This window comes from Giraffa tippelskirchi, chromosome 7 (assembly GCF_054371585.1).
Source record: "Giraffa tippelskirchi isolate mGirTip1 chromosome 7, T2T-mGirTip1v1.2.pri, whole genome shotgun sequence".
NCBI classification, from domain to species: domain Eukaryota; kingdom Metazoa; phylum Chordata; class Mammalia; order Artiodactyla; family Giraffidae; genus Giraffa; species Giraffa tippelskirchi.
In genome coordinates, this window is record NC_137281.1 from 45904787 (window position 1) to 45930550 (window position 25764).

Consider the following 25764-nt stretch of genomic DNA (forward strand, 5'->3'; position numbering starts at 1 on the left):
ACCAAGACTCAACGCCTGAAAACAAACAAAAATTGCCAAGACGCGCCTGCGCGCTGGAGGCCTCTTGACAGACACTCGCGGGACGCAGAGTAGCCAATCCCCGAGCGGTGGGGCGGGACCTTCTGCGCGCTCCGCACTCTTCCTGCGCGTATTGGCCGGGCTGCTTCGGTCGCAATGCCGATTGGAGGCTTGTGCCTGACAGGCCTGTATAAGCCGGCTGCTCGCCTTTCGCTTCGCCTCATCCCGGGAGGGCTGGACTAGGTTCGGCTGGACACCGCCCAGCTCCGAGCGTGCGCCGGGCCGGGGTGGGCAGCGCCAGAGGACAGACGGAAAAGCGCCCTGTGAAACGCTCGTAAACTGTTAGCCTGGCGTCTTCCAATTCCAGGCTGGGAAACCCCAAATCCCGTCAACTTTGAGGAACCCGGGTCCTACCTGAAGGGAACTCGCGTCTCGTCAGCTTAGGGACTACAAGTCAGTCCCTTCACCCACAGAAACACCGAATCCCCTAGTGCTGCGACCCCCAAATACCTAGAGGAACCCCAATTCCCCTCAGCCTGAGGCACTCTAAAAACCGCACCTGCAGAGAGATCAAATTTCCTTACTTCAGAGACCCTGAATACCTCAGCCTGGGAACTCTTAATCCTGTCATGCTCAAGACCCCAACTGTCCTGTATGTTGGAAACCTAAAGCCCCCTAATGAGAGACCTCCAATTTCCTCAGCCTCAAAGACCCCAACTTCTCTCACCCTGTACATTCTACATCAGCCAAAAGACCCCCCCATCCCCTACTTCTGAGGGACCCCAGTTCCTTCAGCCAGTGTGACCCAGATCTCCTCAAGCCAAGTGACTTGTTCCTTAGATGTAGAACCCATGTTATGCCCCGATTTTCCCAGAGTACCCAGGTGGAGATCCCTAAAACACTTTTTGGAGAAATATTCCCTCTCCCACACTGGAACAGAGCCCTGACTTCAGTCTGACCCCAGTCCAGCAGTTAGGGGCTTCCAGGTCTCCTCAGGACTCCCTCCGTCACCCACAGACACGACCCTCCCACTGCCTTTCCTCAGAGGGGCTGAATTGTAGGGGAATCAAAGAAACCAAATCTAGTTCACATTAGGCTGTTCTGCCACAGCTGGTTAGGATCCGTGCATCCCACCAATACCCCTACCCCGACTTTCCCCACACCTTCCTGCCCTGGACACTCCACCCAAGGAAGACAGACCTGGCTCTGGGCAGTGGTCTGGGCTATCTCAGCATCTTCTTCTTCCACAAGTACCTTGGCCTTGAGGCAGTGCCATGGCCACGAGCCCCAACAAGTCCCCAGAGGAGAGCACCGAGGGAGATACCGAGAGAACAGAGTGGAAGCCCATGGAGAGAGACAGAGTGGCAAAGCTGGACTCTAAGCCAGCTCTATAGGAATGACACGGAGTTGGTCCCTGAAGGCCCACAGACTGCTTGCCTGCGCGACTGAATAAACTCTGAACGTACACAGGATGGGAGTGCCTGGTCCTGTCTGAGACGGTGGGATGGAGTGGGGTAGAACAGGATGCTAGTATCGTCAACTGCTCTGTGTCCAGGGAGAGTTAGGAGGCTCAGTGTTTGCTCAGTTAAGCAACACACAGTCAGGAAGGAAAGTCTTCATCCCTGTCTCACAGAGACCATCCACTAGCTTCAGGCTACTCCCTACACCCAAGGTGGAGAAGGCCCAGCTCTAAATCTGATTTATATTAGTAAGTCACTGATGAAACCTACTATTTTTCTTAGGCCAAAGATGCTTTCAAAGACATTTCCATATACTTCTCCAAGGAAGAATGGGCAGAGATGGGATAATGGGGGGAAAGTCTGATATAGGAATGTGAAAAGGAACTACGAAGCACTGATTACTGTAGGTAACAGGAAGTGCTGGGTGCCTGTGAGCCTAGGAAACATGAAACAGTTCTTCAGCCTGTGTTAACTTGACCCTCTCTTAGGTGACTTATCTGCTTGCAGTTCCCTTTCATGTGGAGACTAAGGAGGAAATTTTTATTTCTCGCTGGGTATGCAGCTTTCTACTCCGGGGCGCCTGCCAGCGAGGGGCTCCCAAGACACTTCAAGCTGGGGTTGGCGATGGGTGAGCTGGATGCCAGGGAACCCAAGACCCTGCAGCAGGTCAGTGCAGTATGGACAAGGGCTGGCCTCACTGAATGGTTAGGCCCTGTCCATTCAGGACACCCTCTCTGGACTCCAGGTGGAGGTGCTGCTGCCCCCAATGCTCACCTGAGTCTCAGGAAGTAGAAGAAAGACTGGGTTGTCCCTCCCACCTCCAGCCCAGAGAATGACAAAGGCCAGTTCCCAAAAGCTGGTGCAGGGTGAGCAGAGCAAGTGCTTGGGTCTCACAGGGTCCCTGTGAAGAGGGATTTACTCCTGATCAGATCCTCCTTGGCTGATTCTCTTTCTGTGTTGTCTTCATATCAAATCTCACAAGGACAAGGCAGTCCAAGTGTTCACAGCATCACTGGCCCAGGTGCTGACAAGACGCTCCTTATGGTGTGTTTATTATGGGCAGGGAGATAGGGTGGTTGGTGTGACGCTCCCCTGGACAAGAGAAGAGACCCCCTAGGTAGTGTCTCTTCTACCTCCTGAGGTCCAGGTGAGCACTGGGGGCAGCAGCACTTGGGGTCTGGAGAGGGTGTCCTGAATGGACAGGGCCTAACTGTCCAGTGTGGCTTCAGGGGGTACTGGCAAGAGGGTACTAACCCCTTTTCTAAATATTTCAGACAACCACTGAGTTCTTTTTGGTTTTTGGCTTCAGGTCTTTTTGATATGGTCCATTTTTGGAGTCCTTATTGAATTTGTTACAATATAGCTTCCATTTTATGTTTTGATTTTTTGACTGCAAGGCATGTGGGATTATTACCAAGTCCAAGCTCGCTTTGCTTGCCGCACAACAGGTCAATAAATCAGAGGTGAGGTGCTGAGGCATGGAATATGACTTTACTTGAAAAGCCGGCAGACCAAGAAGATAGCCGACTAATATCTTGAAGAAACCACCTTGTTGGGGTCTGGATGCCAGTGTCTTTTATAGAACACAGAGCTGGGGAGGTAAGGAAATAAAGTAAAAAGGCCATTAATCTGGCAAATATCTCCTGGAATGGCCAGCCTCGGGAGGAGATGTGTTACTTTCTTCCTTCCTGTACCCATCCACAGGTGGACAGGTCCTAAACAAAGGCAGAGGGGCAGGGTTTCCTGAGGCAGGCCATTACCTATGGACAGTGTCCTTGTAGTAAACAAACCAACAGGAAGCAAAGCTTAAAGTAAAAGATTTAATTTTCTTTTTTTTAATTTTAAAACATGGAGTCAGATTTTGTTCTTCCCTGTAACAATTCCCCACTGTCAGTGTCCATTCCACAATCTTATGGAAAAAGGGATGATGGTTGTTCTAATTGCTCCATCAGTTGCATCTTTTGGGGAGTGTCCACCATCGGTGCCAGTGTTCCAAATGTTGAGACTTGTCTTTTGTTGTTCTTTGGAAAGTGTCTACTTCATATGTGTAGACATAAAAATATTTATAACCTAGGTGTTGAGAGTTAAGTTTTATTCAGTGAGAATCGTTTAGGACTTCAAAATCAGAGGCAGCATCTCAGCTAGTTCAGTTCAGTCACTCAGTCGTGTCCAACTCTTTGTGACCCCATGAACCGCAGCACGCCAGACCTCCCTGTCCATCACCAACTCCCTGAGTCCACCCAACCTATGTCCATCGAATCGGCAATGCCATCCAGCCATCTCATATTCTGTCGTCCCCTTCTCCTCCTGCTCTCAATCTTTCCCAGTATCAGGGTCTTTTCCAATGAGTCAGCTCTTTGCATCAGGTGGCCAAAGTATTGGAGTTTCAGCTTCAACATCAGTCCTCCCAATGAACACTCAGGACTGATATCCCTCAGGATGGACTGGTTGGATCTCCTTGCAGTCCAAGGGCCTCTCAAGAGTCTTCTCCAACACCACAGTTCAAAAGCATCAATTCTTCAGTGCTCAGCTTTCTTTATAGTCCAACTCTCACATCCATACATGACCACTGGAAAAACCATAGCCTTGACTAGATGGACCTTTGTTGGCAAAGTAATGTTTCTGCTTTTTAATATGCTATCTAGGTTGGTCATAACCTTCCTTCCAAGCAGCAAGCGTCTTTTAATTTCATGGCTGCGATCACGATCTGCAGTGATTTTGGAGCTCAGAAAAATAAAGTCAGCCACTGTTTCCACTGTTTCCCCATCTATCTGCCATGAAGTGATGGGACCGGATGCCATGATCTTAGTTTTCTGAATGTTGAGCTTTAAGCCAACTTTTTCGCTCTCCTCTTTCACTTTTATCAAGAGGCTCTTTAGTTCTTCTTCAGTTTCTGCCATAAGAGTGGTGTCATCTGCATATCTGAGGTTATTGATATTTCTCCCGGAAATCTTGATTCCAGCTCGTGCTTCCTCCAGCCCAGCATTTCTCATGATGTCCTCTGCATATAAGTTAAATAAGCAGAGTGACAATATACAGCCTTGACGTACTCCTTTTCCTATTTGGAACCAGACTGTTGTTCCATGTCCAGTTCTAACTGTTGCTTCCTGACCTGCATACAGGTTTCTCAAGAGGCAGGTCAGGTGGTCTGGTATTCTCATCTCTTTCACAATTTTCCACAGTTTGTTGTGATCCACACAGTGAAAGGCTTTGGCATAGTCAATAAAGCAGAAATAGATGTTTTTCTGGTACTCTCTTGCTTTTTTGATGATCCATCAGATGTTGGCAATTTGATCTCTGGTTCCTCTGCCTTTTCTAAAACCAGCTTGAACATCTGGAAGTTCACGGTTCACGTATTGCTGAAGCCTGGCTTGGAGAATTTTAAGCATTACTTTACTAGCGTGTGAGATGAGTGTAATTGTGCAGTAGTTTGAGCATTCTTTGGCATTGCCTTTCTTTGGGATTGGGATGTAAACTGATCTTTTCCAGTCCTCTGGCCACTGCTGAGTTTTCCATATTTGCTGGCATATTGAGTGCAGCACTTTCACAGCGTCATCTTTCAGGATTTGAAATAGCTCAACTGGAATTCCATCACTTCCACTAGCTTTGTTTGTAGTTTCTAAGGCCCACTTGACTTCACATTCCAGGATGTCTGGCTTTAGGTGTGTGATCACACCATCGTGATTATCTGTGTTGTGAAGAACTTTTTTGTACAATTCTTCTGTGTATTCTTGCCACCTCTTCTTAATATCTTCTGCTTCTGTTAGGTCCCTACCATTTCTGTTCTTTATTGTGTCCATCATTGCATGAAATGTTCCCTTGGTATCTCTAATTTTCTTGAAGAGATCTCTAGTCTCTCCGATCCTATTGTTTTCCTCTATTTCTTTGCATTGATCGCTGAGGAAGGCTTTCTTATCTCTCCTTGCTATTTTTTGGAACTCTGCATTCAAATGCGGAGAAGGCAATGGCACCCCACTCCAGTGCTCTTGCCTGGAAAATCCCATGGATGGAGGAGCCTGGTAGGCTACAGTCCATGGGGTCGCTAAGAGTCGGACACGACTGAGCGACTTCACTTTCACTTTTTCCTTTCATTCACTGGAGAAGGAAATGGCAACCCACTCCAGTATTCTTGCCTGGAGAATCCCAGGGACGGCGGAGCCTGGTGGGCTGCCGTCTATGGGGTCGCACAGAGTCGGACACGACTGAAGCGACTTAGCAGCAGCAGCAGCAGCATTCAAATGGGTATATCTTTCCTTTTCTCCTTTGCTTTTTGCTTCCCGTCTTTTCACGGCTATTTGTAAGGCCTCCTCAGACAGCCATTTTGCTTTTTTGCATTTCTTTTTCTAGGGGATGGTCTTGATTCCTGTCTCCTGTACAATGTCACAAACCTCCATCCATAGTTCATCAGGTATTCTGTCTATCAGATCTAGTCCTTTAAATCTATTTCTCACTTCTACTGTATAGTCATAAGGGATTTGATTTAGGTCATACCTGAATGGTCTAGTGGTTTTCTCCACTTTCTTCAATTTCAGTCTGAATTTGGCAATAAGGAGTTCATGATCTGAGCCACAGTCCGCTCCCAGTCTTGTTTTTGCTGACTGTATAGAGCTTCTCCATCTTTGGCTGCAAAGAATATAATCAGTCTGATTTCGGTGTTGACCATCTGGTGATGTCCATGTGTAGAGTCTTCTCTTGTGTTGTTGGAAGAAGGTGTTTGCTATGACCAGTGTGTTCTCTTGGCAGAACTCTATTAGCCTTTGCCCTGCTTCATTCTGTACTCCAAGGCCAAATTTGCCTGTTATGCCCGGTGTTTCTTGACTTCCTGCTTTTGCATTCCAGTCCCCTATAATGAAAAGGACATCTTTTTTGGGTGTTAGTTCTAGAAGGTCTTGTAGGTCTTCATAGAACTGTTCAACTTCAGCTTCTTCGACGTTACTGGTCAGGGCATAGACTTGAATTAGCATGATATTGAATGGTTTGCCTTGGAAACAAAGAGAGATCATTCTGTCGTTTTTGAGATTGCATCCAAGTACTGCATTTCGGACTCTTCTGTTGACTGTGATGGCTACTCCATTTCTTCTAAGGGATTCCTGCCCACAGTAGTAGATATAATGGTCATCTGAGTTAAATTCATCCATTCCAGTCCATCTTACTTCACTGATTCCTAGAATGTCGATGTTCACTCTTGTCATCTCCTGTTTGAGCACTTCAAATTTTCCCTGATTCATGGACCTAACATTCCAGGTTCCTATGCAATATTGCTCTTTACAGCATCGAATCTTGCTTCTATCACCAGTCCCATTCACAACTGGGTGTTGTTTTTGCTTTGGCTCCAAAACTTCATTCTTTCTGTAGTTATTTCTCCATTGATCTCCAGTAGCATATTGGGCACCTACTGACCTGGGGAGTTCATCTTTCAGTGTCCTATCTTTTTGCCTTTTCATACTGTTCATGGGGTTCTCAAGGCAAGAATACTGAAGTGGTTTGCCATGCCCTTCTCCAGTGGACCACATTCTGTCAGACCTTTCCACCATGACCCGTCCTTCCTGGGTGGCCCCACACGGCATGGCTTAGGCAGCATCTAAAGGTAAGGAATTTAGCACTTTTCTATGTATGGGAAGATGCAAGAGTTATCTCATTGAAATTATTCCTTTTGATACACACCTCACCATCTGGGGCCAGTATCCTGTCTTCTCCTTCCCGAGTTTCCTCAGCGCTTACAGTGGGGAGTGGCTGCAGTCTGATGGCTGCTAGAGAGTAGGAAGGGGAACCTGGGTCCCCATTATGATCATCTCAGCAGAGACAGCAAGCACATCCTGTGACTCCAGACAGTCTTCCAACATTCAGGGTTCAGCATTCAGCCTGCAGGATCCAGAGCTACCACCTCAGCCACTATGCTCTGCACTTAGTTGTGCTATGTAGCCCTGAAACCTACACTGCAGGAGGCCTTTTAAATGTGGCATCCTGTCGAGCAAACTCTTGGTTACACACTCCAAGCCTGACCAAGGCCCAGCTTTGCTGAGAGGGTCTCACTGGGGACCCTGGTTCCCCCTCCTGCTCGCCCACATTCCATACCTGAGTGGGGAGAAGGCAGGGGCTGGGGGCACAGTGCCCCCAAGCAAGTAGGGCAGAAGTTCTCCTATCGCCCTTTCTGGTCCATCCCTGGGAACATGGTCTCCTGTCACATGCAGCGGCAGGGGACATGTGTCCCCAGCTTAAACACTCTCTCTAGGGGATGTGAGCCATGAGCACTAACACAGGAAACCCCGAGTGACCTGCTTAGGCTGGAAGACTAGTTCCTGGGATGTGAGATGATGTCAGAAAGTGGCTTCTCACTGGGATCGGCCTTCTCCAGACCTAGCTTGTGGGCAGCAAGAGTGGGATAAGGGGCCCCCAGCTGGGGCAGCCACACAGTGCCTCTTGACAGCCCTATGGAGACTGTGCGGCCAGAGCCACCACTAGCCTGCATTCACACAGCAGACGGCTCCTGAGAGGTCCGTGACAGACCAGAGTGACCACAAGCCCACATTCACCTATCAGACAGCCTCTGAGAAATCTGTGACAGACCACAGTGACCATGAGCATGCATTCACCCAGCGACGGCCTCTGAGAGGTCTGTGAGAGACCAAAGTGACCACAAGTGTGCAATGACCCAGCAGACAGCCTCCAAGAGGTCTGTGACAGACCAGAGTGACCACAAGCCCATATTCACCCAGTGGACGGCCTCTGAGAGGTCTGTGACAGACCAGTGACCACAAGTGTGCATTCACCTGGTAGACAGCCTCTGAGAGGTCTGGCAAGCCCACATGCACCCAGCAGATGGCCTCTGAGAGGTCTGTGACAGGCCAGAGACCATAAGCCCACATTCACCCAGCGCATGGCCTCTGAGAGGTCTTGGACAGGCCAGAGCGATAAGCATGCATTCGACAGCCTCTGAGAGGTCTGTGACAGACCACAATGACCACAAGCCTGCATTCACCCAGTGGATGGCCTCTGAGAGGTCTGTGACAGGAAGCCCACTGTTAGACAATGGAGGGTTTTAGTGACACATGGCAACACCACCAGTGAAAATATGAAGACTCTGGGAAACTGAAGTATGAACATCAAAGAAAATCTTAACTGCACTGAAGTTTTCTCTTGAGATGAGCTGGGGCAGCTCCAGGACTGCAAAGGCTTTTGTCGTTTCAAGCAGTAGAGACCCTGGTCCAGAGTGTTGGGACTGGGGCGGGGCAGGGGAGGCAGCATCTCACAGCAAGGGGGCCCTTCTGGGATTGTGAGCCTGCCACTATCCACTATCTGGGGTCACCCACAGACCAGGGTCGTCCACTGGTGGCCTCTCCTCTGCTGTGTCCCTCCTGCTCACAGGCCCTCCTCCCTGCAGCTGCCCCCATCCCTGCTCAGCTGCCGGTTGTCTTTTCATGCTCCCAACTCTTGCCCTTGAAAACAGGAATCCGACTGGCCATTCTAGGGCCAACTTCTCTCTCCGGGGGCACCGTACTGCTCTCAAACTCAGGGCCCCCCCTCCGGCCGCAGCATCTCGGGAAGCTTCTGTTGGTGCCATGTCCACAAACCCAGAGTCTCTGACCAACACCTAGGACTGAAAAGTACCAGGTGTTTCAGAGGAAAGGACGCCGGGAGAGGGTATTCTCCTTCCCCTCTGACCTGCAACCAGCAGCCACTAATGCTGCCTCTTTTGCCCCCATGCTGCTCAGGAGGCAGATGAGCTGTGTTCTGATCACTCACATGAGACCCTGTGCTGCTCAGCAGGCAGACGAGCTGTGTTCTGATCACCCACGCGAGGCCAAGGCTGTCTGAGGCCCCGACAGTGGACCAAACAGAAGAGGCTCAGTTCCAACAACCAGGACACATGCCCCCAACCCCTCGGGCCAGCAACCACTTCTCTTCCTCTGGTTCGTGTGCTCGGCCCAGCTCCAGCCCCGTGACCAGTGTCGAGACAAGACTCCCCTAACAAGGGTGGAGAGAAGGGAGCAGTGCATGATGGAAAGGTGGGAGTATGGAGCATCACCCTTCCCTTCAGCACTTAACAGTTTCCCAGTCCCTGAAGTTAATCACATCAAGGGGAACCTGTTCCCTGATAATGACAGTCACATTGAAGGATGCCCTAAAGATTTTTGGAAGAGTAAATAAACCATGTAGAAACTATTAAAATACTGTGGTGAAGTATTTGAACTGGAACTTGTATCACTTGATATCATTTTATCATCTCCATCATGAGTAGACTAAAAAGGGATACATTTGATTTTAGATTTTATGTTAGTTTGCTTTGTCACACTGGCTGAGACTACCAACTCCCCTCCCCTTTGTCCCCGCAGGAACCTCTGTGATGTGAGTCTCAGCATTGGACAGGAGTGGCAATAATGAAGCCGACAGCACAGACAACTCAACCGTCACCAACACCCTCAGTGCCATGTCACATCAGCTCGCACATGGAGATCACCAGCATGCCCACTGCTGGATGGACCCACAAGTCAGGGGTCAGCAGGGGGCCACCCAGTGAAGCCACTGAATCGACACTTGTCCCAGCTGGTGAGGGACAGACATACCAGCCAATGAGAATAGGCAACAGCAATGAAGACATAAATGAAAGACATGACACTGTAAAAACCCCTAGAAGACAACACAGGCAAAACATTCTCTGACATAAATCATACCAATGGTTTCTTTGGTCAGTCTCCCAAGGCAACAGAAATAAAAACAAAAATAAACAAAGGGGACCTAATCAAACTTACAAGCTTTGGCACAGCAGAGGAAACCATAAATAAGATGAAAAAGACAACCTACAGAATAGGGATAAAATATTTCCAAACAATGTGACCAACAGGACTTAATTTCCAAAACATACAAACAGCTCATACAACTCAACAACAAAAAAACAAACAACCCAATCGAAAAAAGGGCAGAAGAACTAAACAGACATGTCTCCAAACAAGAAATACACAGGCACCAACAGCATCGACCCTCTAGCTTTTGGCCCGACTGCGAAGTCCCGCTGAGGCCAGCGCACATTCCACGACCTGTGCTCTAGGGTGGCCTTGTGTCACTGGTAAGCAGCAGTGTCACGATGCAGGCCAGTGGGACTCAGCCTGGCGGACTGCTAGAATCAGCGGGGACACATTGACCCATCAGTGCTCCCAGTCCTGGACGAGGCAGTGACTTGAATGGGCAGAGTGCAGAGACCAGAGTCCGTGGCACAGACAAGGTCAGCCGTCCCCAGGCAGAGAAGGGGCTTCCCTGGCTTAAGAATAAAGAGGCTTCAGGCACAGGTGGTGCAAACAGACTCAGAGCCACTTTTTAAGATGTGCAGAGCAGGACACACAGGTGAGCAAATGCCAGAGGGAGTTTACCATAAAAAACAGTGTCTGGGGAAACAGATAGGCTTGGGTGGAGCTGAGCCCTGGAGGCTGGAAGGTTGGGCTTAGAAACCCTGTATGCCTCTCTCTGCCTCCTAATCTACTTAACCCCAACTCTGTAGCCTGACGCTATCTGTCCTGTGCATCTGCACACTCAGACTGTCCATTCATTCAAAAGGATATTTGTTTAGCACCTGGCTCTGGCCAGGTCATGTTCCAGGCACAGGAACAGCTGTCAGGAGACAGACAATAACCCCAGTCCTTAGGGAGCAGAAATTCTGCCAGGGGCCAAACGCACCCTTCCGGCGGCCACTGGCCCTGGCCTCCTACTCCTCAGCCCATCGGCCGGCCCTCCTGAAAACTCCAGCCTGCAGTCACAGTTCTATCTGAGCATCTCCCCTCCTCCAAGAATTCGACTCTCTGGACTCACTGCCCGTCAGACTCTGGCACTCCATGCCCTGTGTCCTTCTCAGCACGTACCGCCATCTGAAATGGCCTCCCCAACACCTGCATCACCTCAGTGTACCTGGCTATGTTACATGCTTGGTGAAGGAAGGTCCAGCTGCCTTCACACCCTTTCTGTTGAGTTCTCACCACAAATTCCCGTCACAGCGGCCTGGAAGGACTCTCTAGACAGGTGTGAAGCAGGGGCTCAGAGGAGCCTGAGAGGCTGCACCCACCTGGGCCACTCCAGTGGTCAGGGTAGGACAGGGACCTCCCAGCACCAGCTCGGAGCCAGACAGCAGGCAGACCAGCTTCTTTCTCCCTGGGACCACAATAGGGAGCGTTTCTTGTCACTGCTCAGGGTCATAGTTGCCCAGGAAGGACTGTCAGTTCCACGGTACTGAGCACCCTGTGTGCTGTTACACGTTTTACCTGCATGATCTCAACTTCCTCAGGCAGAATGCTTCGGGCTACATGCTTGGAACAATCAAAAGGAGTGGTTTAAGGTCACTCAAGAAAACACAATCCAGACACAAAAGGCCCCTTGCACCTGCCAGGAGGCCCAGAGGCAACACCAGAAAGGGAGTTGCTTGTCTCCTCCTCGTGGTCTCACATCTTCCTTACCGAAAGTCGAAAGTCGTGCCTCCTGGTGCTGGGGGGCTGCTGCGCCTCCAGCATCACATCACACAGTCAGAAGGGAGTGGGAGGAGGAGGGCAGGCCCACCAGCAGAGCTGCACTTTGCTCCCAGGAGCCTTAAGGTGCTGTGTGGCAGCTACCGCTTAGGGGTCACATGGTGAACGTGGCATGGCTGGCCCTGGCACTATTAGGCTGGACCCCTTGCCTGCTCTTAGTCAGCCTGCTGCCCTCTCAGGTTCCAGGTGAAGCCTGCAGGCTAGGCAGGGGCCCTGGTGAGGCCACAGAAGCAGCTGTGGCGATGCCCTGCCCTGCCCAGCCCTCTCCCAGGACTAGGTTCTCTCTTGGGCAGAGAAGGTGTCAGGGCTCTAGACAGAGGGGGTGACAGGGCAGCCACCAAAAAAGGTTTATTGTTTTTGTTAGTTTGCTTTCTGACATTTGAGACTATAAGTTTACAGGGAAAGTTTACAGAGTGAAAATGATCAGCCTGTTGACACTGCTCATCCCAGACGTGGTCCTGGCATCACTCTCCTGTGTCCCACACCAGACAGTGTTCCAGCACACAGCCCCTTTGTCAGCTCCATCCTCCGCGACACGGAGACTCTGATAGCCGCACCCTGAGCCTGTGACGGTGAAGAGGTGAGCGAACCCTTGTAATAGAGTGAAAGCTGCTGCAGATTCAAACATGAAGCTAGAGCTGCCTCTCCTCCTGGTCACCAGCCACTACTCACCACTCACCTCACACAGGAACACTCTGCACTGGGCTCACTCTCTGTACTGGATTCATTTTCTGTATTGGGCTCACTCTCTGTACTGGATTCATTCTCTGTACTGGGCTGTACTGGGCTCACTCTCTGTACTGGATTCATTCTCTGTACTGGGCTGTACTGGGCTCACTCTCTAGACTGGGCTCACTCTCTGTACTGGGCTGCACAGCTGCCAGTGTGCGGAGGAGTTCATTGATTTAATTATCCCTCTTGGGGAAAGTAAGCTTGTTTCTGGTCCCATCCCCATAGCAGTTTGCCTAAACAGGTGTGTGTGTCTCTGTGGGGTCACCTCCTAAAAACATAAGCCCTGCCAAACCTCATCATATTTACATCTCAAACACACACTTCTTGGTTACCTCCAAAGCAGCTGTAACCGATGCACAAACTTTGCCAGAGGTCTCCTGCCCCACCTCAGAGGGGCCTGATCCTTAAGGCTCAAACTGAGGACGCCCACTATCCGATCATTAGAACATGCAGTTTAGCGAGAAGAAAAACGACCCCACACCCAGAGCAACACAGCCCGTCAGGCAACGTCATGCAGATTGTAAATACAGAATGCCCTTATTTTTATCTGTTACATAAAATCTGTTCGGTGCGTACATCACGTGATATTGTAATACAATGACGGGATTCATGCCTGTGTGCTCAGACTTGTCTTTTCCTTCATTTCTGCAAAGCCCTCACCCTACGCTGTCAGTGTGCCGGGTCCCTACACCTTGGGGATCGAGGGTCAGAGCAGGTAAGAAGTGGTAAAATGCAACCACAAGGGTGTCACCCCGCACTGTCACTCTCAACCCGGGGGTCGGTCCTGCCTAAGGCACCTCCACGCGGCCTGTCGGGACTTCCAGCAGATCCTGACCATCCAAGGAAGGAAAAGAAACTGCACTGGTGCAGGGCCCTGGGGGTGATCGGGCTCACCCTGCGCCACTTCCAGCGGCGGGCGTGGACCCCAGCCAGGCCTTTCCCTGACCGCCCCCTCCCCGTGCTGCGCCCCTCCCCGTCCGGTCCCGCCCAGTACTCCACCCCCCACTCCCACCCCTAAGCTGCAGGGCCACTCCACTTCCGCCCGGAGGAGCCTCCGTAGCCCCTGCAGGTCTGTGCACTGCGTTTGCTCTGTTGCCCGCCCCCCCCCACCGCAACCACCACCAAGAAGACCCCTAGGACCCCTGGATGGGCACCTTCCACTCCTCCCCGGGATTGGCCAGACACAGGGGAGGTGCCAGGGCAGGGCTTCCCAGGGAGGTTCTCGGGGTGGTGGTGTGGTGTGACCTCTGGCCTCCTCGCCTGTCTCCAGGTCAGCCGGCATGAGCTCTGGGGCCGCCCAGCGGCTGCAGACACTCCAGCGACACGTGGGCTCCCGGGAGGTAGGGGGACAGACCTGGGTCGGGAGCCCCTGACCTCTCCTCCACCTGGGGCTAAGGTGAGGTGGCCCGCAGATCAGGGGACAGAGCTGGGTTCAGAGAGAAGCCCCGGAGGCCACCCAGGCCCTGAGGAGGTTGGAGGGAGGGGAGGTGCTCTGGGTGCTGGGAGGAGGGGGAGGGGTCAGTATTGTATATGGCAGTGAGTTACCCAATTCCACTCCCAGCCCCAGCCCCTCCACCCAACCTCAGCCAGGGCAGTTTGGGACTTTGATCAGGGGCTGTTTACTCCAAGGCACTGCCTCCTACCAAGGGGTGGGGACACAAGGTCTGCCCCACAAGCGCATCCCTGCCCCTCTTGTGGCCCAGAGCAGAGGCATGGAGCCGGGCAGCAGCCCACTGACCACACACGTGCTGGACACTGCCTCAGGGCTCCCGGCCCAAGGCCTCTACCTCCGTCTGTCCAGGCTTGAGGACCGTGGCCAGCAGTGGACCGAGCTGAAGAAAAGGTAGGAGGGTGGTCTGGGGCAGGGCTCAAATCCAGAATACCCCCCACCCCACCCACCCCCGCAAGGGGCCCTGCACCGGGGCAAGCGGTGTGGGCACAGCTGGCAAGTGGCAGGACTGACCCAGCTGAACAGTCTCCCTGTAGACTCCCGGAGCCTGTTTCAACAGGCTGAATAGTTCTGGTCATGCTACAACCATGCTGGCAGAGCTCACACCCTGAGTGCCCGCTGCGCTGGGACAGGGCTCTGTCTTTCCTTGCCCACTGGCCAGTTGAGGCCTGAGGAGGAATCAGAAAGGCCTGGTCATCACCGTGACTGGCGGGTGACCTGTGCCGGGCAGCTCTTGAGCACTGGTACTCACCGTACCCTGTGTGCAGACCCCACAGGAACCCTTTCCACACATGACGAGATGGCGGGTGAGGCAGAAGGCCCCTGCCCCTGGTGGACCTCAAAGGCTTGGGGCCTGAGGCTATGGAGCCCTTCATGAAAGGGGGGTCCAGGTCACATCTGAGTTTGGAGGAACACATGGAGCCACACAGAGCCACTCCCAACCCCCCTAAACTTCGCTGGTAAATGCTGCTTATGCTGATCACAGCAAGGACACTTGAGAGCATGGCCTCTCAGCGAGCAGAGGCCCTCAGAGCCTCCGGTGCTGCAGCTGGAAACAGGCCGCCATGCAGATGGCAGCCTGGACAGTTACTCAGCCAGAAAGCGCAATGTAGTAAACCGCAAGTACTTGGTTTTTACACTTCCCAGGTGTCAATAACGGTAAAGAACCCACCTGCCAATGCAGGAGACTTAAGAGAGGTGGGTTCGATCCCTGGGTTGGGAAGATCCCCTGAAGGAGGGCATGGCTACCCACTCCAGTATTCTTGCCTGTTGAAATCCCATGGACAGAGGAGCCTGGTGGGCTACAGTCCAGGGGTCACAGAGAGTTGGTTACGACTGAAGCGACTTAGCACACGTGAACACGTTATGAAACAGTACAGCTAGTACAACCTATTTTTTTTAATTTGTAAATAAGCACGCTTATGCATAGAGAAAATGTGAAGTCTTTGTGCCAGATATGAAGTGGGGGGAAGGGAAGGTTCTTTCCCTTCTCTTCTCTGGGGTTCCCTAAGGACAGTGAGGCAACATAGCCCTGGTCCTGGACGCTGCCCTGCTTCAGCACCACCCAGGCCCTGCTCACCTAGGTCCGAGTCAGGCCACTGGGCACACGGACTCGGGACACCTAGGCGGGGACCCCTCTGCAGCAACCCCCCTCTCCCCAGTTGCACAGACCCTGACGGCCGCTGCCCTGGGCTCCTGCCGCCAGGCCAGATGAAGGTGGGCACCTACAAACTGTCCTTTGACACCGAGGGCTACTGGCAGAAGAGGGGCCAGGAGAGCTTCTACCCATACGTGGAGGTGAGGGCCAGACGGGTGGAGGCCCGAGATGCACTGTGACCCGCAGGCTGGTCCTGCCCCCCCCCCCCGCCCCATCCCAACGAGCACCTGCTCTGAGCTCCTGGCCTTGACCACACCACGCCCACGCCACCCCACCCTACGGTCAGGCTGACTCAGCCTGGGCAGACAGAGGTTCACCCGAGCCCTTCCAGCTCTCTATCTCCTTCGCCTGACCTGTTCAGGGTGGTCCTAACCCTGGGAACCTTCAGGCCCAGGGGCCCCTTAGACCGAGTGCTTCCTGTGGGCAGACCCCAGCCCCACCCACAGTCCTGTTTCCCGACTGTAGCCCTGGGCTGCTGGGTCCAAGGTGGCACTGGGCCAGGCTGTGTGCACTCCTGGCCCACTCTGCCCCCTCTGCCTGCAGGTCGTTTTCACTGTCACAAATGAGACCCACAAGTTCCACGTGCCACTGCTGCTGAGCCCGTGGTCTTACACCACATACCGAGGGAGCTAGCAGCTGACCGGCAGTCAGCCTGTGAGCGTGGACATGGCGCCACAGCAGACCGGGTCGCCCCCGAGCAGCAGGGCGGGCAAATTCCTGATGGGCACCAGGGTCACTCTTTCCCTGGGACGTTCTGGCCCCATGTCGCAGGGGCAGGTGTCACTCAGGCTTCAATAAAGTTGCGGCTGACATCTGTGAGGTGGCTGCGGTCATGAAGCAAACTTGGCGGGAGTTGCCTCAGGGGGATGAGGGGCGGGCGTGCGCACGGGGGGAACACTGGGGGCACCTCTCCACACAGCCACACAAGAGGACACGCAGCGCACGTGGACACCTTCATTCTCTGACGACGCACATCTACAGAACAAATACCTGCTGTCCTTGCTGTGGGGGGACCTCACCCAGGCTGAGGCTACGTTGGGGTGCCCACAAGTCCTGCGGGGCCCTGTCCTAGCGTCTGCCCGATCACAGCAGTCTCCAGGGGCTTGAAACCCACATTGTCCAGGGGGACTCCGAAGGCCAGGAGCTTCGCCTCATACGTGCGCAGCAAGTCATTGTGGGCCTGTGGGGACACAGCAGCGTTGTCGGGGGGGGTGTAGCCGGGGTGACCCTTGCTCAGGCCACCCAGCCCCATGTGCCTTTTCCAGGAGCTCACTGTGCCAGGCCCAGGCCCACGCGTGTTTACTTAAGTTTAAAGATTTAGATTTAACTAGCTCTACTCGGGGCTTCCTGAGTCGGCAGCAGCCACCTATTAAACAGAAGGGTGCTCCAAGGAGCTGCACAAGACGGAGGCTCAGTGGGCATAGGGGGAGAGTGTGGCCACCTCCAGCAACGGTGTCTTCCCTGAGGGAGGCGGGGGTTTTTGGCAGGTCACCTCCCTAGTGCTGACCAGAAAGCCCCAGGCTGATGGGTCAGAATCTCTACTCCTGGAGGGGTCGGGGTGGCAGACAGTTCAGGCAGAAGCCCTGGTCGGGCTCACACAAGTGACTCCACTGGAGCGTCCTGTTGCTTTTTAACAGCTCCCCTTTGATCAGGCTCTCAGCCACCACCACCTGTGGCCTCTCAGCCTGTGCTGACCCTGTTCTGTCATTGCCCCCTCTTCTTTTTAATGTCCCAGTCTTAAGGAGAGCATTTGCTCAACCATTAGCGGTGCAAACAGGCATGTAAAGCTTTTCAGAGCACATGACTCTCCAGGGGATGATTAAAGCAAGCAGGACAAACCCCAGTGATTGGCATCCTTAAGACCAAACCCACCCAAGAAAGGCCCCGTGGAAAGAGCCATGGTTTTAAGCCAAGTGGATTGAAGTCACTGAGTCTCCACCCCCTGGAAGTGCGGTTCCAGGTGAGCAGGTGGTGTTGGCCATGCACAGACACCTCCCAGCTCAGCTGGAAGATAACCAAGGGCTTCCCGACTGTCCAGAACAAGGGTGGCCCAAGTCCAAGAACTTCATCGGGTGCTACCCAACTACTTCACGTGCGGGACCTCAGGTAACATCCCTGATTCATGGCTGGGGAGGCTGAAGAGGGGGTGCACTCAGAGTTCCCGGTTTCCTCAGGCATTTCTCACTCAGGCTCACTGAACCTGCCTTCCTGGGGACCACCCTACCCACTGTGTCTGTTGGCATCTATTCCCTTCCTCCCCAGAAAAGCCGAGGTCTGGGCAATGGTGCTGGCAGGACCAACGCAGGCAGGATCTCTGTTCCCCCTACTGTTTTTCAAAGAGCACATTTCACAAGGTGGTGGTAAGGGTGTGAAGAGCGGAGCACGTTACATGCTGAGAGCCTAGCCTGACTCAGGACAAAAGCTCAAAGGGACACCTTGTCCTCAGCATCGTCAAGAGAAGATGCTGAGGACACCTTGTCCTCAGCATCATCAAGAGAAGATGCTGGGAGCTGAGACAGAAGGGCAAGCAAGGACCAGGCTCTGGAAGATCTCAGGGGCTGGGCCCCGGCCCTCCTCCTCCTCTGGGGTTCAGGCCTCCCGACAATCAGATGCGGGTCACGAAGTTCTCCTGAGAGCCGCACGCACCCAGTGCATGGCCCTAATCTTCTGCGAGTCCGTATCGGTTGCCAGAGCACCGGGGGAGGGCCCGATGGGCAGGGAAGGCCAGGGGATTTGGTCACCATGGAGCCCAGTGCCCACGATGGCAGTGCCTTCACCCAGGGCTCCAAGACCAGGGCTTGTGTCTGAGTCACACTTGTGGGGTGTCTGCTCTCTGCAGGCAGCACTGCATCTGTGTCCCCACAAGCCAAGCCCTGACAGAGCTGTGGGCTTGGCCGGGGAGCTGGGGACACTCGGTGCAGGACACAGATGGTAGCAGGGTCAGGGCACTGTGCAGGAAGTCTCCATGAGCGGTCGAGAAAGGCCGGAGCCCTAACTGCCCCTACTTGGAGGATGTGGACGTTAACCTGGGGGAGCAAAGAGAACCCCCCAGCAACCGTCCCAGAGGCCGAGCTAGCACCACAGTGCCAGAGCAAGGGTCACACGGGACACCAGGCAGGCCATGCAATGGGAGGCGCCAGCAGAGACTCTAGGCCACACACGGGTCCAGTGACCCCGGGCGGGCACAGATGGCCTCAGACTGGGTCAGCACCCTAATCTGGGGGATCAGTGTCAAGATCAGGGGGCTCCTGGGCGAGGGAGGGGTGGGGGGCTCTCCGCACCTTGCAGACCCGGGCCAGCTCGTACTGCAGGTCCTTGATGGCGGTGTTCTTCGATTCCAGAACGTCCTGGGGAGAGGAAGGCATCAGGGAACCACGGCCTGGCCCCACCGCGGGGACATCCACACAGGGAGGAACTGCCGTGGGAAGGCCTCAGAGTGAGACCCCGGTGTGTGTCTGTCCGCCCCCCAGGCCCCAAGGGGACCTAACCTCGGACCTAGCAGCCTTGGGTCACCCAGCTGGCCAGGACCCCAGAGCCAGGCCACGCCACTCTGACAACAACAGAGACCCCTGTCCGTGTCACCTGCTCTCTCTCTGACACATCCTAGGTCAGGGAGCAGAGGGTCGAGGCCCAGCTCTGAGCGGGGTCCCTGCCAGGTGCGGTCAGGCCCTGTGGCTCTTGGGCACTGAGGCCTCGTCTGTCCTTTCCCAGCAGTGCCCAGTCCCCAGGACAGCCTGCCCCAGGGGAACGCCACAGACAACTGTGGATGCTCAAGGGAACAGACGCTCAGCCTGTGCTCAGGCGTGCCTCCCAGGGAAACCTTCTCGGCACCCGCTGCACAGGCCACCTCAGGCCTGCCTTTCCCCCACCATGGTCTCTTCCAGCACAGCTTAGTGTCCAGGCAGATGGCGGCTGTGGCCTCAGCTAAGAGACCAAGCTGGAGCAGGCAGTGGACTCGGACTAGGAGGGTTAGAAGGCCAAGGAGGGGCTGGGAGTCCACAGCACACACGGGCCTGGGCACTCTGCCCAGGAAACCACGACCGCCCCTCCCCGAGGCTGACTGAGGTCTGCCCTGGAGGGATGGAGCCCCGAGCACAGCCCTTAAGGCCTACCTCCAGCTTGCGGGACACGAGGGTCAGGGCCACGGGGTCCAGGTTGGAGGCCGCTAGCACCTCATTGAACTGCACCTCCTTCTTCTCCACGGCGGCAACCAGCGCCTGCACCTTGCGCTCCAGGATGAGGTTCCTGAAGCCCGTCTTCTGCTGCACCTCCAGGATGGCTGCGGTGAACTTCTGGTACAGGTCGTCCCGCTCCTGCTGCACCTGCAGGGCACGGATACCTCGCTGGCAGGACGCCCTCCTGCTCTGTCCAGGGCCATGCCCCCGCCCTCCCCAGCGCCCGGCCACGGGCAGGCGGGTCTGTGCCCAAGCCCCACTCTCTGCAACTAAATCAAAGGAGTGCAGTGTCCACACCGTGGGAGGCAGGAGAAAACACCTCTGGGAGGCGTGGCAGGAAGGCACAGGGCCCCCAGGATGAGCTGCAGAGAGACCTTCCCACCAAGAAGCCAGGGCCAGCCCTACCCTGGGTCTGGGCGGCAGGCTCAGGACTGCACCCCCAACACAATCATCCCCACAGGAGAGTAGGGCCTCAGACTCAGCAATGCTGGGGTGGGGGGCCTTGCAGGGGTCCACTCCGTCTGCCCCAGATCTTAGAGCCAGCTGCCTGCCAACCAAGGATAACGTGCTTCCACGTCTTCTTTTAACTGTGCACCATTTAGAAGTTAAGATGTAGCAGAGGTGTAACAGGAAAAAGTGACCCTCCTAAACCCCACTTCCCAGAGGCCACCATCTGAGCACTGGCTGGGACTCCTTCCAGAATGTTTTCCACACCTGTAAAAAACACACAGCACTGCTAGGAGTGACGAGCACTGTGCTGCAAACCTGTAGCACCCCATCCTTCTGACCACACTGTCACATCTCACATCTGCTTCCATCCACTCTCAGGCCCTCCACTCTTTAAAACCTGATGACCCTGGTTTTCTAAGACACTGCCTCTGTCACATACTGCATAGACATGCAAACAGAAGACAAGGGGCAGAGAATGCAGACCTACATGGCCTGAGCCTGCCTGAGCTGCCTCCTCCCGACTCATGCCCACCTTGACCAGTGGGAGCAGCATCTCCCTGTGCTTGCAGGACCCTCGGAGGCCCCTTGGGGGTGACTCCAGATCCAGCTGCTTGTGGGATGTTCCCGAGGAACTGGGTCCTTTCCACCATCACAGTCTGCGAGAATGTTTCAGTGGAAAAGGTGCTAACAGCTGACACACGAGGCGCTCTGACCTTGGCCAGACCCCGGAAACCAAGCAAGCAGTGGGGCCCTCTGCAGACAAGCACATTCAGTGAGACACACCCACCCAGTCCCGTCAGTGAGGACCTGGGGCGGGGGATGGCCCCCTGGGAAATCACAGATGAGGCCACAACTCTGAACAGCCCTCGGGCAGATCATCCACATTCTCAACACCAGCCGTCTGACCCAGCAATTCCCCTGCTAGGAATCACCATTCCAAAAAGGGTCACACACCGCACAAAGATGTACCTAACAGGGTGCCTATAGCAGCAAGGACTGACACGGGATTTTCACCAGGGGACACAGGCTGCTCTGGAGAGAAACGCGGGCTGGGAGGAGTAGGCAGGCGCATGTCAGGTGCTCCCACTTCTGGGAAGCAAGGTCCTACACCAGCACACTCGAGAGTTTGGAAGAACTCGGGGTGCTCTCGCCATGTGTGAGGACGAGCGTGCAGCCCCAAGGCCTTGCATTTTCACCCACAGGCTTCCTACGACACACACATAAAGGGTTAGGTCTTGGAGACACACACAGGGATGAAAGATGGGCCAGGTCACCACTGCTTCAGAGGCCAGCCCAAGGGGACAGCAGTGGGGAACTGCTGAGATATCAAGCTTGTCCACTGAGAGCCCCGCAGAACGGGGAGTGGCCAGAGCCAGGGACCCAGCCCCCCAGATGTGCCAGGAGCTCCCAGACATGCCGGGAGTCCCCCAGATGCCCTGGGAGCCCACAGACACACCAGGAGCCCCCCAGATACCCCGGAGCCCCCCAGATGCACTGGGAGCCCCCCAGATACCCCAGAAGGCCCCCAGACATCCCAGAGCCCACCTTGACAAATTGCCAGCCCCCCAGATGTTCCGGGAGACCCCCAGACACACCAGGAGGCCCCCAGACATCCTGGAGCCCCCCAGATGCCCCAGGAGGCCCTCAGACATCCCGGAGCCCCCCAGACACCCCGGAGGCCCCCAGATGTTCTGGAGCCCCCCAGACTCCCCGGGAGCCCACCTTGATGAATCGCTGCTCCAGCACCTCGTGCTCCCACCTCAGGCTCTTCAGCTCCTTCTCGGTGACTTTCAGACGGGCTTTTGTGCACTGGAGAGAAAAAGGGTCAGAAAGCACCCCTAGGTCAGGCACCCACACGATGCGGCTCCAGAGGGATGACCAGGTGAGGTGATCGTCAGAGGGAATGGCTCCCAGACACAATGGACTGAGCCCCACCATGGCGGCCAGGGGCCACCTGGCTCCCAGAACAGGTGCCAACCCCATGTGCCGCCAGGAGGTCACCAGGCAGGAGACGGAGGGGTTCAGCACCTCCCCTGGTGCCCTGAGGGCCGGCTCCACTCTGGGACTCGGGAGACACCTGCCCGACCTTCCTGCCCCTTCACACCAGGGAGGGCTGGGAATGCAGCGGAAACCCACCACCAGGATCTGCTTGTCCCTCTCATAGCCCCCGAGCTTCCTCTGCATGTCACTCATCTCATCCCGAGCCTTCTGCAGGGGGTCCGCCAGGCGCCGGTTCTGCATGGACACCTCCATCATCTCCTTCTCCAGGTGCTCCTCCTTCTTCCGCATGTCCTCCATCTGCTCCTGTGGGTGCCGGGGGGAGGAAGGGGAGGGGGGTGTTGGTGGCAGGACTGGGGGCTGTGGCCTGCATGGGGGCTGCGAGCTCTCCTGCCCAGAGAGGATGGTCCTGGGGCATGTGTTCTGTATGTAAACACAGAGAATAGTTTCTGAATTCTCTAGTAATGCGGCCTGCATGCAAACTGAGAGTTTACGCTGTGCTCACTGCCAGTACTTGGGTGCAACAACACCCCTGGTGCACATGGGCGTATGACTTCCCTGCCACGCAAGGAGACTCACAATCTGTGAGTTTCAATCAGGGGCCGCTGAAGGCCAGGTGTGTCTACGAGCAAGGGTGTGGGCCCGAGGTGGCAGGCAGCCCCGGCAGCACCTTGAGGGAGTTGATGAGAGCCAGGTTGTTGAGGGTGATGTCATTGTAGTAGTTCTTGATGTCGGTGAAGGCCTCCTCGTGCCGCTGCATCAGCGTGGTGATCTGGCTGTTCTTCCTCTCCTCCACCTCATGGATCTCCGTCTTCCTGTGCAGGTCGAGCTCATCCCGAAGCATCTTCATCTTCTTGTCGTACTTGGCCTCGATTTCTGAAAGGCAGAAGCACACGGAGCAGCTGAGCAGAACCCCTGGTGATGTGGCCACGAGAACAGATGGCAGCTGTGCCCAAGGCAGGAGAACTCCCAGGGGATGGAGGCCGCAGACAGTGGGACAGGGCGGGGCACTTCTCCTGCTGCATGGCACTAGCACATGCCCGCCTCTTCCTGTCGCAGGCACTGCTGATTAGTCCCTACCTCAGGGATCCCAACAGCCAAGTGTCACCCGGTGCCAGGGGGCACGGACCACAGCCATCCAGCCAGACTGTGGCTGAGGTCGGTGCCTCTGCAGGATGGGAGGGATGGCATGCCACCCCCTAGCTGGGCGACCTGCTCCAGGAGTCACTATGTGCCAGGGCGGGGGGTGGGGAGGGTCCTCCCAGCCTCCCACCTCACACGGACACCAGCCTTGGAAATGACCATGTCCTCTCACTCCGCATGTCTGGGCTGTTTTAACTGGAGGGCAGTTCCTTTCTGACAGGAGGGGCTCTCAGGCCACCTTAAGCAGCGGAGTGTGGGAAGCACTGACCTCGCACCTGCCTCTCAAAGTCGTTGCGCATCTTGGTGATCTCCTCAGTGTGTTTCTGCAGAGGTGGAAGCGGGCTGTCACTGGAGGCCAGATGGGACAGGACAGATGCCGGCTCCACGGCCTGACCCCCTCCTCACTGGTGCTGACAGCCTGTGCTGCTGCTGCTCTGGTTGGGCCCTCACCCCCGAGCTCAGGACCAGCCCAGAGGAATGAGGTTCTGGGAAATTCCACCTTTCATAATGGACTGGGGAAGATGCTGACGACACTCACACCCTGGCCGTGCACACAGGCTGGGCACCAGGACTAGACCCACCCAGAGCTGCAGGCACCCCGTGTGGTGCTGACCTGCTTTGGCTTAGAACACCGGGACAAATTACTCTGACAGCTATAAAGTTTGAATAAAAGGCTTAAATTATACTTTATTTTCATGCAGAGAGGCACTCTGAGCATGTAACTATTCCATACTGTGCCTTGGGTAAGCAGAGACCGCACTCGGTGGAAGCCAGCCCATGCTGTGCTTCTGTCAAAATGGCCAGGCCCCTGGAGGATCCACATCTTCAGCACCCTCTAGCCTCACGGAAAACTGCAATATTACTGAGTGTTCCCACATTCAGTTGAGGCTGGGCTACGTTCAGACATACAGCAAATGTACTGACAAAAATCTTTCAACCCACAGCCAGGAGAACCTTTGAAAACCAAAGTTGGACACATCCTCCCTTTGCCCAAGCCCTCCAGAGGTCCCCAACTCAGGTGCGGCAGGGTGGTCAAAGCCCCAGTTCTGTCCCCAGCCTCCTCATTCCTTGCAGCCTTCACATTGGTCCATCCCAACCCTTCTCACGGCCTGGTCTCCCCTAGCCTGGCTCAGCTCTGCCTTCTCCCACCTTTGCTTGGGTGTCACCTTCTCAATGAATTTACAGAACCCGTAAAAAATGCAACCACCTCACTTCCCACATCTCCCGGAGTGCTCATGCCCACGGACCTGTAAGACGTGTTTGACAGTTTACTTTGTCTTCTGTCTCAGGGTAGCCTGTCCTGACTGTCAGCCACACACAGGCAGGCATTCTGTCAGCCCCACCCTCTGAGAACCCACAATCAGAGCCAGGCCTGGTGTGCTACAGGCGCTTAAGAAGGAATTCCAACCTCCACCCAGAGCCCCTCAGCCTCCCTCTGAAAGGGCCAAAGAATCTTCAAGGCCAGCGAGGTGCTTGTCAGCACAGCTCATAGGACAAAGGCTGCAGCAGCTGAAAGGCTGGCGGGCGGCTCACTCCAGGGGCCTGGGGTCGGCAGCACATGGAGAGCGGCCCTGGCTGGATCTCCCTGTCGGGAACTCAACCGGTCGCTCAAGTCTGAGACAGAATTCTGAACCTGGCTCCAAAGGGGTTTGTTTGGCTGATGCAGTTGTTGTTGCCGAACATTTCAATTAATTGCCCACCTGCAGGCTTTTTATACAGAACCGTGAATTCCCAGGTGTGGCTAAGCCCCGACGCGTTCATAGCCACCCTGGCACCTACCAGCCGCAGGTTCTTCACCATCACCTCGTTGGCCAGCTCCTGCTCCTTCAGCTCCACCTTCAGTGCCCGCATGTCCCGGCGCAGCGTCCCCTCCTGTGCACGGTGCTCCTTCTGTGCCAGCTTCATGACCACGGTGCCCTCCGCCTTCATCTCCGTCAGGCTGCTCTGATGCTCATACAGCAGGTGCTTCACCTTCTGCTTGTACACCTGGGGGGTGAGGGAGTGCCGCTGCTCACCTGCTCTTTCCGTTCACCTGCACACACATATGCTCACCTGCGCACATAGGCTCACTTGCACACCCAGGCTCACTTGCACACACATGCCCACCTGCTTACCTCTACACAACTTCTCACCTGCACACATAGGCTCACATGCTCACCAGGACACACCTGCT

General features: G+C 54.9%; 2 protein-coding genes across 19 annotated transcripts in view; one reads left to right on the plus strand and one right to left on the minus strand.

Moving 5' to 3' along the window:
- DRC4 (dynein regulatory complex subunit 4) overlaps positions 1–25764 on the minus strand; it is a 123189-nt gene that overhangs the window by 93061 nt on the left and 4364 nt on the right. For 4 of the 13 annotated variants that reach the window (XR_014059047.1, XR_014059046.1, XR_014059048.1 and 1 more), the window contains exons 4-11: positions 25371–25577; positions 23860–23914; positions 23119–23324; positions 22587–22754; positions 22173–22259; positions 19938–20147; positions 19107–19172; positions 16816–17005 (exon numbers count right to left, since the gene is read on the minus strand). Coding sequence is in view for 7 of the 13 variants with exons in the window: in XM_081508024.1 (XP_081364150.1) it covers positions 16856–17005; positions 19107–19172; positions 19938–20147; positions 22173–22259; positions 22587–22754; positions 23119–23324; positions 23860–23914; positions 25371–25577 (1149 nt within the window). In the remaining 6 variants the exon portion in view is untranslated. Of the gene's footprint in view, positions 1–12319; positions 12551–16765; positions 17006–19106; positions 19173–19937; positions 20148–22172; positions 22260–22586; positions 22755–23118; positions 23325–23855; positions 23915–25370; positions 25578–25764 lie in introns of those variants that run through there. The other 9 variants (XR_014059050.1, XR_014059053.1, XR_014059051.1 and 6 more) reach the window with 5 other exon arrangements.
- LOC145513029 (5-hydroxyisourate hydrolase-like) lies at positions 236–16641 on the plus strand. Of its 6 annotated transcripts, XM_081508067.1 has the most exons (9): positions 236–1726; positions 1986–2144; positions 2927–3077; positions 9812–12566; positions 13372–13433; positions 13989–14114; positions 14422–14561; positions 15830–15965; positions 16369–16641. In XM_081508067.1, the coding sequence occupies exons 7-9, from the start codon at positions 14431–14433 to the stop codon at positions 16456–16458; spliced, it is 357 nt and encodes a 118-aa protein (XP_081364193.1). In that variant the 5' UTR covers positions 236–1726; positions 1986–2144; positions 2927–3077; positions 9812–12566; positions 13372–13433; positions 13989–14114; positions 14422–14430; the 3' UTR covers positions 16459–16641. The 6 variants fall into 6 exon arrangements, with proteins under 6 accessions (XP_081364193.1, XP_081364191.1, XP_081364194.1 ...); XM_081508065.1 differs by lacking the exons at positions 236–1726; positions 1986–2144; positions 2927–3077; positions 9812–12566; positions 13372–13433 and adding an exon at positions 13741–13787 and having other exon boundaries at positions 13989–14058; XM_081508068.1 differs by lacking the exons at positions 236–1726; positions 1986–2144; positions 2927–3077; positions 9812–12566; positions 13372–13433 and adding an exon at positions 13748–13787 and having other exon boundaries at positions 13989–14058; positions 14348–14561.

Coding starts and splice junctions, on each gene's coding strand:
- LOC145513029 (XM_081508065.1), top strand. CDS start 13,999: ATGAGCTCTGGGGCCGCCCAGCGGCTGCAGACACTCCAGCGACACGTG. Junction 14,059..14,421: donor GACACGTGGGCTCCCGGGAG/GTAGGGGGACAG, acceptor CTTGTGGCCCAG/AGCAGAGGCATGGAGCCGGG. Junction 15,966..16,368: donor GCTTCTACCCATACGTGGAG/GTGAGGGCCAGA, acceptor CTCTGCCTGCAG/GTCGTTTTCACTGTCACAAA.